This window comes from Chrysochloris asiatica, unplaced genomic scaffold, assembly GCF_000296735.1.
Source record: "Chrysochloris asiatica unplaced genomic scaffold, ChrAsi1.0 scaffold00039, whole genome shotgun sequence".
Taxonomy (NCBI): domain Eukaryota; kingdom Metazoa; phylum Chordata; class Mammalia; order Afrosoricida; family Chrysochloridae; genus Chrysochloris; species Chrysochloris asiatica.
The window spans coordinates 9,748,883-9,763,399 of record NW_006408557.1 but is presented as its reverse complement, the minus strand read 5'-3'; the positions used below and the strand labels follow the sequence as shown (position 1 = coordinate 9,763,399).

The 14,517-nt window shown below is 41.0% G+C and overlaps 1 protein-coding gene across 1 annotated transcript in view; it reads right to left on the bottom strand.

Moving 5' to 3' along the window:
- Positions 1-6,781: 6,781 nt before the first annotated feature.
- Positions 6,782-14,517, bottom strand: part of RIN2 (Ras and Rab interactor 2) — a 150,430-nt gene continuing 142,694 nt past the window's right edge. The window contains exons 11-12 of the mRNA XM_006860645.1: positions 9,760-9,923; positions 6,782-7,102 (exon numbers count right to left, since the gene is read on the bottom strand). Coding sequence (XP_006860707.1) covers positions 6,782-7,102; positions 9,760-9,923 — 485 coding nt within the window. The remainder of the gene's footprint in view (positions 7,103-9,759; positions 9,924-14,517) is intronic.

The following is a 14,517-nucleotide window of genomic DNA, read 5'->3' as shown; positions in this document are numbered from 1 at the left end:
TGGCAGCAGTAGTGAGGTTGGCCCAGGATTGGACATTGTTTCGTTCTGCTGTGCATGGGGTCGCTATGAGTCGGTTCCGACTCGATGGCACCTGACAACAGTAACAACAACTTTCCTATCAAACTATAAGTATAGTGTCTGAGTCCTGTGTTGTAACAGATTATTGAACCCAATTATTGAGGAATAAGGCGCTCTGGTAGTGGTTACAAGTTGGGGTGCTAACATCAAGGTCATCAGTTTGGAACTACCAGCTGTTCTGCGGGAGAAAGATGAGGCTTTCTGCTCCTGTAAAGATTTATAGCCTCGGAAACCCTATGCAGGGTCACTATGAGTTGGAACTGACTCCAAGGCAAACCACCACCACCACCATCATCACCACCAAGGAGCTCTGGTAGCGTAGTGGTTATGAGTTGGGCTGCTAACCTCAAGATCAACAGTTTGAAACTACCAGCTATTTAAAATGAAGCTTTCTGTTCCTGTAAATATTTACAGCCTTGGAAATCCTATACAGGGTTGCTATGAGTCAGAACTGACTCCATGGCACACAACTACCACCACCACCATTGAGGAATAGACAGGTTTGTGGAAGGAATGGTTTGGTGCCATGTATTTATCAAACAGGCGCTATGATTTTTGCAGTATGCTTTCAGGCTTGGTTGGAACTGGAGAAGCAAGTTGTAAGAAGGATGTGACAAGTCAGAGCCTGCTTTTTAGCAAGTAGGCTCATAATAGAACAAGATAATTAAAAATCAATGGAATGAGGGACTCCTCACCAGGAGAGTTTATAGGGGAGAAGCGAGAAAAGCAGAGGAATGACACTGTATCAGGGAAAGAGGCAGGCTACACTGAAGAACGCCTTCAAATGCTGTTAGAGATATTTTTTCCCCAAGAAAATGAGAACTGGTCACAGGACTGTAGATCCTCTGTCTCCTCCATTGCAGGGGCCAAGAGACACAGGCTGAGGAAGCTGGGAACTTGAAGCCCTGCCCTTCCACCCAGCCCACGTGCTGAGTCCCAGCCTGGATCAGTGAGAAGCCATGGCTGGTTCTATGAAATACTCAAATTCAGGTCATAATGATATTCTATGTGCCTATGATGTAGGGGGTCAGTTCTGGTGTGGCGCTATGGGTTAATGCATCAGACTGCAAAGCCGTTTGAACTGCAAGGTCCGCAGTTCAAGCTTACCAGCTGCTCCTTGGAAACCCTATACAGGGTCACTATGGGTCAGAATCGACTCCAAGACACTTGACAACAACAATGACGTAGAGGGAGTCCTGCTGTGATGCTGTGGGTTAATGCGCTGGACTGCAAAGTCACTTTGAGTCACAAGGTTGGCAGTTCAAGCTCATCAGTTGCTCCTTAGAAACCCTATAAGGGTCGCTATGGGTCAGAACCGACTCGACAGCATTTAAAACAACATGATGTAGAGAGTCTCAGAATTCAGCCAAATTCCACTTTTAAATAAAAAGAGTTTATTAGAATCAAGTGTCCTCCCATTCCCTAAATGCCTGTCTTCATTCAAAGCTTACCCAGGCCAGCGCAGGTCTTGTTGATCTCTTTATTAAATGATTGATCCAGGCGTTTCTTAATGTTTCTTAGTTTCCATGGCAATGCTTGTAAAGTGAAGGGTCAGTGCAAAAGCGGAAGATTTGTAACAGCATGGATTGGCACAGGACTGGGCAGTGTTTCCTTCTGTTGTGCATAAGGTTGCTATGAGTCGGAACCAACTTGATGTCACCTAACAACAGCACTGCTCTTAGCAAAGTCAGCATTCATGTAGAAAAAGTTTATGTCAAATACCACCTATCCTGATGTTGGAGAAAAAGAAATTTTCTTCAAATAACTTGTTTCTTGAAACCAGATATTTTCTTCCTCCTTCCCTTTTCCTCTTCCTTCTTTTCTTCTGTCTTTATCATTTGCTTATAACTTTGCAATGTTAAATGGATTCTCTCATATTTCTAAGTTGATTACCAAAACCAAACTAAAATCCAATCCATTGCCAGTGAGTTGAGTCCAACTCATAGACTCTCTAGGACTGAGTAGAACTGCCTCACAGGGTTTCCAAGGCTGCAGTTTTTACAGAAGCCGACTGCGGAAGCCTTTGCCCACGGAGTGGCTGGTGGAGTCAAACCGCTGAACTAGTGGATAGCAACCAAGCCCTTAAGCTACTGTGATGCAAAGCATCCTTCCAAGTTGATGGTGGTGGTGGTGGTGATGGTAATGTGCCGTGGAGTCGGTTCCGACTCATAGTGACCCTGTACAGAGTTTTCTAGGCTGTAAATCTTTACGGGAGCAGAAAGCATTATCTTTCTCCTACGGAACATGGTAGTTTCGAACTGCTGACCTTGCGATTCGCAGCTTGATTCGTAACCACTACGCTACAAGTTGATAGTTGTTATTAAGTGCCATTCAGTCTGTCTGATTTATAGTGACCCTGTATATAGTTTCTCGGGAGTGGTTGGTGAGTTTGAACTTGCAATTCAAACTGACCTTGTGGTCTAGTTCTTATCCTATAGCACCATACCAGTTGATAGTTGAGTGCTGTCAAGTCGATTCCAACTCATAGCGACCCTGTATAGAGTTTCCAAGGTGAGTTTGACCTTGCAATTAAAATCGACCTTGTGGTCCAGTGCTTAACCAACAGCACCACACCAGTTGATTAGAGTTAACTAAATGACAACATTTTAGGTTTCAAATTTACCATCATGAAACTGGTCTGAAAAATGATTCTAGTTAGGAATTTACTATGATACTGATGGACAGTTAAATTACCCACGTCCCAGGTGGGGTCCTCTTCAGAGCCCTTCCTGAGTTACTCTCAGATTTCTAGAGTACCCAGCAGTGCTAGTATGTGGATGTCAGGTGGAGGCACTTGTGAATGAAAGCATGTATGGCTGGGCTTCCTGTCTGTCTTGTTTTCTTATAGATCTGAAGTGTGACTTCTACATGAACTGGAACACTTTCTATTTTCATTCTGTGTCCCTGAGGGGGACTGGGGGATTACTTGGCAGTGTGCACAGCTCTGAAAAAAATCCCTTCCTCTGGCCAGCATTCAACTTTTGTATCATATTTTTAGATTTGGAAATGCATTCTCCTCCCTCTCCACTCAGTATGTATATTTTTACTCTCCTCCTAGTTCTTCCAAACTTCCCGAAGTCTGTTTCCTGGCAATTTGAGAAGTGAGAAATGTCTGCGTGGGGGGAAAAAGTGAAGACACATGTGTTGTAATTTTAACAGGGACACATTGCCCGATGGCAGGCTTAGGGGCTGTCTTGTGATGTTTTCTGTGCTCAGTGAACTTTTCTTATTCTGATCTAGCTCTCATTCCACATGCTGCCTCACTCTGAGATATTCTGACCTGCTTTAAATCAAGAATGTGTCGATTACCAAGTACAAGGGGAACTGTAAGAATCTTAGTTTGGAGACAGGGGAGGGCAACTGTATGGATTGATCTTTTAATTGTTGTTTTTTAATTGTAAAGAGAAAAAGCAGACAGTCCATTGATCCCTTGTTCTGATCTTTATCCATCTTAATGATGGGTTGGAAAGGCTTCATGAACTTATGTTTTCCTTCATTCAGTCAACATGCACTTAGCTGAGCACTTACTATGCACCAGGCATGCTTACAGGCACCAGGAATATGGCAGAGAAGTTAGTTTCTATTCTCTATTGACTTCTAATTTTACATGTGCTTTTATTACATTTTCAGCATTTGTTCATGTTATTACATTCACCTCAGCAGCCATCAAATTTTAGTGACAGTCCAATTCTTCATTGAATGGGAGTATCATAGTCCCTTAAGCTGAGACATTTAAGATGCTATCACTTTTCCCCCCAATTCTAAAGGAAAGTGTTCTATAGGGTGATTCATCTGAGAGGATCTGTTCATTCAGAAAGATGTCCATGTTTCTTTCTTATTTCCTTCTTGTGATGTTTTTAATCTGATTGCGGTTTTTGTTTTTGTTATGTGCCGTGGAGTCGGTTCTGACTCATAGCGACCCTGTACAGGGTTTCCGAGGCTGTAAATCTTTATGGGAGCAGAAAGCCTCATCTTTCTCCCGCGGAACAGCTGGTAGTTTCGAACTGCTAACCTTGCGGTTCACAGCCCTGTTTGTAACCACTATGCTACCAGAGCTCCTAATCTGATTGCAGTAGAAGGGGAAAATATCTGTTAGGTACTAAACTACCTCTAACTTCTTCCATTATTACTTTGCAATGTGATGGTCTTTTTTTTTTTTAAGGGGTATCCCAGTTTCATGTCTTTGTAGACTATGCTGTAGGGTAAGAACTGAACTGCTAACCACAATGTCAGTAGTTCAAACCCACCATCAGCTCTGCAGGGGAAAAAGAAGGCTGCCTTCTTCTGTAAAGATTTGCAGCCATGGAAACGCTATACGGGGTTGCTATGAGTCCGAATAGACTTGATGGCAGTGGGATTTAGTTTGGGAGGCTGCCATTACAATTGCCAAGGAAAAGCACACACCAACCTCTGTTTGTGACCAAAGCATTCAGAATGTGGGCTGCGATCCAGAGTATCCTCCAGGACATTGGTGTCAAGTGGATAATGGGCTCTCAGGGCAGGGAGTGGCTGTCCAAAACTTTGATTCCCAAAGTGTGAGCCACCAGAGATTCCTAACAGTGTTCTCTCTTGCCATTTCCTCCAGAACTATTATGTGACAATGGCAAGAGCAAGGCCTTAGTTTTAAATATGGACATATTATCCTGGGTTTCAGTGTCTCCAGTGAGTGATGCCTTTTGCTGATTTTAATAAAGCTCTGACCTCTCAGGCAGGGTACTGCATGGGGTTGCATCAGAATGGAGGGGTGGGGGAATTGATGTCTGCAGGGCCACAGCTAATCTTGTGTTCAGATCAGCTGTGATTTGCTCCAGGTGGTAATCCTTTTTAAGTCAGAAGATGATCTGCTGCTGCTCTTTATTTTTTTGCCCCATTCTTGGTGCACAAGCTTCCAAAGAGAATGGACTTTTCTGTTCACTTTCTATAGATTTTCTAACCACAGACACTGGCTGAGATTTAAGATGTCCATCTCATTGTGTGGTGGTGGACTATATTTGGATTCGAAAAGAAAGAAGACAACCCAGCAATAGTTGAAAAATTATTTTGACACATGATTATCATACAATATTACAAAGTATTGTGTGCAAAGTTCCATTGAAAAAATCATTTACAAAAGTACACATGGTATGCACTGAGGGTTCTAGATGTACACAGTAAAGTCAAGGCTAAAAATGGTACAAGGTACAAAGCCAACCAAAGTACATGATGACACATCTTGACATAGTACAACATGGTTTGGTAACTACCTGTGTTACTTGGCTACAAGACCCTCACAGTCTGTGTACCCACAGCAGACCTCATATAACATGCAAATTTAACTTCTCCATACATTCCTGTTAGGCAGATGGACTTCTTGTTGCTTTCACAAACTCTTTCCCAAATAGCATCTTATTTAACTCATTGAAAGCTACATCATACACTATTTGGTTTCTGCCCCAACAATTTGATGCTGTTAGTTTGGATTTATGTGGGAGGTAAAAAAAAAGTGTTACCACTGCCTTTTTTTCCACATGGGATTTTCAATTGTTTTCCTAAAAGTAAATAACACATGGGACAGATCTTGCAAAATCTTATTGCATATTTACAGTACATATTTGAAGTATTGGGAGCACAGGGCTCCATACGATAAGCACTGGACTGCAGACCATAAAGTCCATCTTTTGAGCACACCAGCTGCTCTGTTCTTGCCAAGATTTAAAAAGCCTCAGAAAGTCTATACAGGGTCCTTATGAGTTGGAACCGACTCCAAGGCATTTCACAAGGAATCTGAAGCATATGTAGTTTCTTCTATACCCTTTCCTACTTCCTCCAAAGAACCGGAACCAGCAGACCACACTCCTTAGTCCTTTTTAAGAGTCTGTTTATTCTCTCTCCAACTCTATCTACATTCATTTCTTTCCTCATTTTTCAGTGTCATTAGTTTAATAAAACAGAAAAGCCCACCATCACGGCACATGAACAAGATAACAGTACATCGGATTTATGAAGGCATCCTCTGCCAGTGTCAATAATACATTGTTCTAGGAAACCCAGCAGCCTCTTCCCATAGAGTTACAAAAACATCCAGTTACAGAAGAGAGACTTTTCAAATGTAATACTCTCAAATCCAGCAAGAGATTTATCTCGAATATTAAATGTTAAAATCACATGCATAATTATAGCACATTTAAAATTTATAAAAATATCTTAAAAACCAATCCTGACAGTTAACCTGCAACTGTTATAAACATTTCCATGAAATATATAAAAACAAAAAGGTTCTTTGTAAAAATAAAAAAGGATGTAGGCTTCCATAGAGTTGAGAAAAGTACCTGATGCTCTGCATCAGACAGTCTTGTCAAACACCTACTGGTGAGGCCAAGAGGAGAGCTTGTACCTTACAACGTTTATTCAGCACATATACATACAGCTAAGGCAACACAGAACCTGGCTGGGAGTAGGTAGCAGACGATCTCAGAAAAAATGTGAGCCATCGAATGGAATTCTCGATCACAGCGGGAGAATTTTACTACTTCTTGAGCCTCAGCTACTTTGCTGGGGCAATGTGCCTAAAGATGCTTTTGGCCTAGGTTGTCCTTGCATGGCAAATCACTGAACCACACAGTCACCAATGGAGAGATCGCTTTTCAAGTTCAAGCACGTGGAAGTCAGAAAGTAACACTCCTCACTCCCTTTGGCTGCATTGCTGGGAAGTCCCTCATGTGTTCTAGGTGGTAAGGTCTTCCTCACCATTCTGGAAGATGACACCGTAAGGGTCGTTCTTGATGCGCTTATAGACGAAGTGGAAGATGTGTGGCTGTGGTCGGCTGTGCAGCTCAGCTTTGATTTTTTGAGGGTATGTGTCCTCTGCCAGCTGTTGCCAAGTTTCGTCAACAAAGAGAAAGAGGCTGTACTCCTCAGGGTCCCCCACCTTGAACTTCTCGGCACAGATCTGACACACATCCTCAGTAGTGATATAAGGTCTCACCAAGAGAGTCTTCCCTGTGCAGCCACTGCTGACCTCCTGGAATGCAACTCGGAGATAATTCTGCAGAGTGGAAAAAGAAATGTCAGAGCCTACATTCAGAAGTCCTGGTATGGCGCTGCAGGTTAATGCGCCAGACTACAAAGCCGTTTGAACTGCAAGGTTGGCAGTTCAAGCTCACCAGCTTCTCCTCGGAAACCCTATATAGGGTTGCTATCGGTTGGAACCAACTCGACAGCACTTAACTACAACAACAATTCAGAAGAGGTACTCAGAAATACCCAGAGGGACTGGTAATGGCATGCTGAGATGCCCTAATAGGTTTAACCTCTGCGCCTCCTTGCAGTCCGGGCTCACCATGCCATCAACTTGAAGTCCTGAGGGCTCAAATTACAAGGAAAAGGGGCTGATCTTAATTTGGTCAGTGGGGAGGACAATTATATGGTCTGATTTGACACATGTGAATTTATTGTAACTATGAAAAGCAAGAAGTCCATTCAGCTCCGGTTCTGATCACAAAGATGGGTTAAGAAACACAACAGCATGTACTGTACTTCCATTTGGCACACTTTCATATGGAACCTAAGCAAGGACAATAATGTGAGCTTGAACCACTTGATAACTGACCATTTTGACCTCTCCAAGTGGCAGCATCATGCGGTTCAGTCAGATACTGGGTGGCATAGGGGAAAAATCCAGAGGAGGGTATTGATTCAGCCCAATGACTGTGCATGTGAAGCTGGTTATGTGCAAAGTGGCATTGCTGGGAAATAAAAGGAGATGTTTGCAGGCTGGGCACTATGAAAAGTGCTGGGTGTGTTCTATTGTGAAACAGAACGAGCTGGCAATCTCTCACATGGATACACGCACATACACGTATGCACATCCTAGACTAGGCTCAAAGATTCTAAACTTATCCTCTCCAGAAATTGTGACTCCAGAAATTTTTTATTAAAAATTATTCTGGCACCCACCTCAGGAATGAGGGAAGAGTTATTCTCTGGGATCTACTAGGATGACAGAAGGGAAAACTCGTGGGGAAGGATGGTGCATTCTGAACATGTGAGCTATGCCTCATGCTCTACTGAAGACATTTGCAGAAAGGTGAGTGACAGGGAGGGACACAGACTCTGAAGTTCTTGAGTTGGAATACTTTGATGTGGCTATTCTCCATTTTATCTTTTTACCCCTCTCTTTCTCTTATGCTGGGTCCTATGCCCTTTGCATGTATTTATTTATTCAATACTGATGAGAACTCTGAGAACAAAGGATACAATATCCCTGTTTAACCAGTGAAGAAATGGAGGCTAAGAGAGGTTAAGCAACTTGTTAAAGATCACACGGCCAGTGGGTGGCAGAGCCATAATTTACTGTCTCTGCCACTATGGCCTGCTGCCTCTTCCAATGTGAGGACACATCACTGTCTGTGACCCCTGATTTAAGAGTCCCAAATGTAACTTTGTCTTTTTATACCCAAATAGAGTGCAGAAAACTCCCCTTTTTTGTGTCTATTCTAAGAGGTGTACATCTCCACGATGGTCAAGGTCAATGAGGGGATGAAGCAGGGTAACTGCTTCTGTGCTTTCTGAGCTCCAGGTGGAAAGCAGGGCGATGAAAGCATGAGTGGTTTTCATTTCCTCTTGGCTTCCGCCAAAGAGTCTATGGCCTCAGGAGCCCACTCCTCAGATAATCATCTTCCTCCAAGAGTCTGTGTTGCTAAATCTCTAAACTCAGTACTGATCTTACACTAAGATGGTGTGGATGGAGAAGGGCACACTGTAGATTTTCTTGCTTTTTGGATATATGTGCCTGGAAAGAAATTTTCTAAGAATGTGACAGTCTTGGTGAAGAATTTGCTGATCTTGCCATCTACAAATACACTGGTTTTGAACTGAATATACATTTTGACTATTTTCAGAGCATTGTTAAGGCAAAAAGAGGCAGGTAGATTTGATATGGAGACAGGCTACCACATTTGTGGCACACACAGATCTAAAACCTTCACAACATCTGAAGACATGCACAGACATAATTTTATAGCCTATGGACAAACAGGATTTGCTGAGTTTGATAAAGACCTCTATTACCCTAACCTACCAATTCTAAGAAACCATCTCTTTGGGAATTACACATTCCTGGTTACCAGCTCATGGTTTGGTCATAAACATTTCCAACCTGGGGACCTATATTAGACTTGGCTCCCATTCAAATTCCTAGACCTGACCTCTGCACTGAAATTCTGTGGTGTCTGTCTTGCTTGGGGTTGGGGGAGAGAAAAGGGAAGGAGAGAGGGGAAGTCATCCTTGCATCTCTCCCTCTTCTCAAAGAGCCAAGGAGGATGGCAGCAGTCTCCACTCGATCAGTTTCCTTCATACATGGTATCTCTTAATGTAATAAAATACCCAATGCCAACTGCTGCTTTTGTCCTGGTGACTTCCTCCCTGCCCAAGTGATTACCATCCATACTAGACCTTCTGGGAGAAATTCTGCCTTAATTTAACTTTGTTTTTGAAGTGCAGTAAAACTTGGGACAAACCCATTTTTAAAACAAAACAGAGAAGTGAAACAATAAGGTCAGAGAATGATTTAAAATAGCCGATTTCCGCTGGATGACTGAACAAGGGGGAAAATGGGGGCCCTGTGTTTTGCTTTGCAAGCTAGCGCTGGCTTCTAGGCATACAAAGAATCATTATGGGCAACCCTGCCTCCCAGCTGCATACCTGAAAGTCATCTACAGAAGGCACGGTCCGGTTGCTGGTTCTCCGCTTGTGCCACTGCCGCAGAGTGTCTCTGGTCTCTGAGCTGAGCAACCGTGCAGCTTGTTCTTCCTGGAAATTCTTTATCAGAGAAAGAGCTCCGTAGGCACTTGTCAAATAGTAGCCTCCTGGGGAGGGGGCAGAAAGAGTGAATACTCTTGAGTTTCACACCCTGGTGATTACAGTTAGCTCTCCTGCCACACACACACATACACACACTCACAATTAACAGCCACATCTTATATTGTCTCCATTATCCATCACCTGCTCCCCAGAAACCCTATATAGGGTTGTCGTGAGTCTGAACCGACCAGATGGCACTTAACAACTTGCACAGGTGTTTTCCTGTGGGATCACAGAAGCACACACACAAGGGTGAGTCATTAATCTATCTACTCATTCATATGCCCAACATAGAAGCTAACAGGTCTATTGGCCTTAGCTGTTCTTGAGTTTTTGTTTGGGAATTAATATTTTCTAAATTTTAGGTAAATATATATATTTTGAAAGAATTGATGCATACACAAATATGTTGACAAAAATATGGGTAATTTAAAGTATGTTGTACCTCTCCATGGTCAATTGCCATAACATAGTCCACAAAGACAATGTTCTACATCGTGGTTGGGTGAGTAGTTTCTGGGATCTTGAAAACTCATGAGTGGCTGTCTAAGGTACAGCTCTTGGTCTCTCCATGTGCGGAAGAAAGAAGAGTGATAAGAGTTGAAGAGCCTTGGGAATCAATTAGTCCAATGGACTAACGGAACATGTGAACATCAATATTCACGACTCTGAGACCAGAAGAATTAGACGGTTCCCGGCTACAATTACCAACTGCCCTGAAAGGGATCCCATGAGAAGGTCCCAGATAGAGTGGGAGAAAACGTGGAACAAAACTCAAAATTACTTAATATTAATAACAAAGAAGGGGTTTAGTGGTTAGAAAGATAGTAGAAGAACCTGAGACTATGGCTGTCAACCACCCTTGATGTCTGGAAAAGAAGTCACCAATCTAGCCCAATTTTCAGCCAAGCAGTAGAGAGGAATATAGTGGGGGGACAGCAACACTAGTAAGGTAATCTCACCACCGAGTGGTCAATCATTCAAAATAAAAAGGGCAACATTTTCCTAAGAACAAAACTGTGAAGGGATGGGACAGTGGGTAGAATGTAAAGAGGAGCCAGAGGGAGGAAGCAGGATACCTCTTGTTGCGTGGAAGGAATTGTCATCAATGAGATGAAACAAAGCGTATGATTTGTTGACTGTGAAGCTGATGATTGTGCCTGTAAACCTTCACCCCATTCACAAGAAAAGGTTAAAATAAGTTGTCTCTTACTTTGGGGACATTAAATAATTTTGAAATGATTTCTTGTGTTATTAGTGGGTGTTCAAGATGCACAATACTGGGAGATGTATATATGTATTTTCCTAAAATATAAATAGGTGCTTGTGAAGGAATTTAGTGGATCATGAGGATGGAACCCAAATGTTCATTAAAAAGCCCACGATTGAGTACAGAATATTTTAAATTTAGAGACTATTCTTTGTCAAAATATGTACTGAATCTCTACTGTGAGCCCAAATCAGGTAACAAGCAGGATGGATTTAGAAGATATAGGATCTGAGTTTCTGTGCTCCACAAGTTTATAGTTTTATTAAAGTAAATAGGCATTGGTGATTTATTATTCATTTAGAGATGAATAGTTAAACAGTGAATTTTGTGCAACAGTATCATTTTCATGGGCAAAATATTTAATTGCTAATATAAGACCCTGCTGAATGCTCTCTCTGTTCAATACTGGAAATATTCAAGACAAACATTGCTCCCTCGGCTGGGTCCTGAGCAAAGCCCCTTGCTAACTCACAAGGGACATGGAAATTGAAAGAGAAAAACACCTTTACTGTTGCCACACCACTGAGATTTGGGAGTTACATATTACTGGGCATAACCTAGCACATCATGAGCAACAAACTTCCAGTGCATATATGACATGGCATGGTTATTTAGAGGTATTTTAATAGTTTTCCTTACTTTCTCATTGGAAGATCCTACTATAGAGTTGTAAGTTACTGAGCTTTACTAAACATCTGTCTCAAGTGTAAAACTGAGTAGTAGAGAATTTAAATGCTGCATTTCAAGAAAAATCAATATGGATTTTTTAGTATTCAGGACAGATTCCATGGATGTGCCAATATTTGAGCTGAAATTTGGAAGGAATGTTACAGTTGAGTGGAAGGGGTTTCCTTTTCACATCAAATTTTAATCTCTATAGCTCTCATCAATTCAGACCTCTCAGGAGAAAGCTCAAAATGCCAGAATTACAAAATTTACCACACTTTGAAACATATGGATGCAATCAGAGCAAGGTTTACAATTTCAGCAAAATTATAACTTTACCACAAGAGTCATGCACTTATAAGGGACTGAATGATGCCCTTTCCATAAATGCAAATACCAGTTTAAATAGCATAACAGAGCTGTGGTTACTGGCCTACAGAGCATAGAAGGCTTTGGATTGGCTATAGAAGGATGAGATCTTCATCATGTCTCTCTGCTCCCCAGCAGCTACTTCTGTGGCCTGCATACCTTCAGCTAAATGATCTGCAAATTTGATCTCTAACTATAGTCAACCTGTCGGGGCTGCCTGCTCTCCTGAGAATGGAGAACAAAAATGTAGAAAAAATTTAAGTGAAAGCAGACTCTACCAAACTGACAGAAGAAATAGTCTCAAAAGACCCATTACAAGTGAAGAGGTTGAATCAGTGATCAAAATCCTACCAACAACAAAAAACCCCCAGCTTTACTGGGGAATTCTATTAACCATTTAGAGAAGAATTGACACCAAGCGTGTTCAAACTCTTCCAAAAAACAGAGGAAGAAGTATTACCTAACTCTTTTTAGTAAGTCAGCATTACCTGGATGTCAAAGTTGGATAAAGATACCAAAACAAAACTACAGGCAAAACAAACCAAACTACAGGGTGAATATAGATACAAAAATTCTCAACAAAATACTAATGAACAGAATCCAGCAGCATAATAAAAGAGTTATATGTCATGACCAAGTGGGATTTATTTTAGAAATGTAGGGATGGCTTAACATTAGAAAAATCAACATAACATACCACACATAAACAGAACAAAGAAAAAACCCCACAAGACCATCCATATGGATGCAGAAAAAGAATGTGATAAAATCTAACACACTTTCTTCATGAAAATCCTAAAGGAGACAGGAACAGAAGGGAAATTCCTCAATATGATAGATGGCATAAGACAAGGTCAATAGCCAATGTTACACTAAATGGAGAAAGACTAAGAGCTCTCCCTTTGAAACTGGGATCACGACAAGATTGGAAAAGGAGAAGCAAAATTACCTCTATTTGTGTATGACATGATTCTATATATGGAAACTTTCAAAGTTTTCACAAGAAATTTTCTAGAGCTAAGAGAAGAATTTAGGAAAATTGCAGAGTACAAGGTCAACAACCAAAAGTTAGGTGAATTTCTTATACCAGCAATAAGAAATCTCAAAGAGAAATGATTCCATTTACAATTACATCTGAGAGAATAAAATACCTAGGAAGAAATGTAACCTAGGAAGACTTATACAGTTAAAATTATAAAATGCTGATGAAAGATATAAGAAAAGACTTCATATGTTCTATGTTCATGGAATGGAAGACTACTACCTAAAGCAATCTACAGATTCAATGTAATTCTGATTAAAATTCCAACGGCTTTCTTTACAGATATGGAAAAAGCAATTCTCAACTTTATATGGAATGACAAGAGGCCCCAGATAGATAAAGCAATGTTGAGTGAGAAGAACAAAGTAGGAGAACTAACACTTACTGATTTTAAAACATATGCCTAGTACTGGTATAGCAATAGACACATAGACCAATGGCATAGAATTCAAAGTCCAGAAACAAACCCACACATCCATGGGAAACCCAAATATCTATAGCAAACTGCTAAGTCCATTTCACAGGGACAAAAGAGTATCTTCAATAAATGGTGCTGGGATAATTGGATTGCCTTATGCAGAAAAATGAGATAGGATCTCATAGGATAGATGAGGTATGTCTCACACCATACCCAAAACAAATGCAAAATGGATTACCCACTGTTACTGACTCATAATAGCCCTACAAGATGGAATAGAACTGTCCCATAAGGTTTTGAAGGCAGCAAATCTTTTTGGAAATAAAATTACAACATCTTTCTTCTGCAGAGCAGCTAGTGAGTTTAAACCACCAGAATTTTTGTTAACCACTGTAGCACCAGAGCTCCTCAAAATGAACTATGTACTTAAATGTGCAAACTAAAACCATTAGATTCTTAGTAGAAAATGCATTGGCAATGCTGTTGGACCTGGCTTTTAACAATGGATTATCTAAAAAAACAACAAAAGCACATACAGCAAAAGACAAAATAAGTAAATGAGACCTCATAAAAATGAAAAACTTTTGGTCATCAATAGATTTTACCAGAAAAGTGAAAAGTTGAAGTACCGACAGAGAATATTTTTGGAAATTCCTATATTTGATAAGAATCTAATAGCCAAACGTATTTAAAACTCTGACAACTAAACAACAGAGACAAATAACCCAATAAAAAATGGGCAAAGGATTTGAAGAGATATTTCATCAAATAGGAGATTAAAATGTCTACCAAACATGTGAAAAGATGCTCAATATCATTAGTCATCAGAGTAAT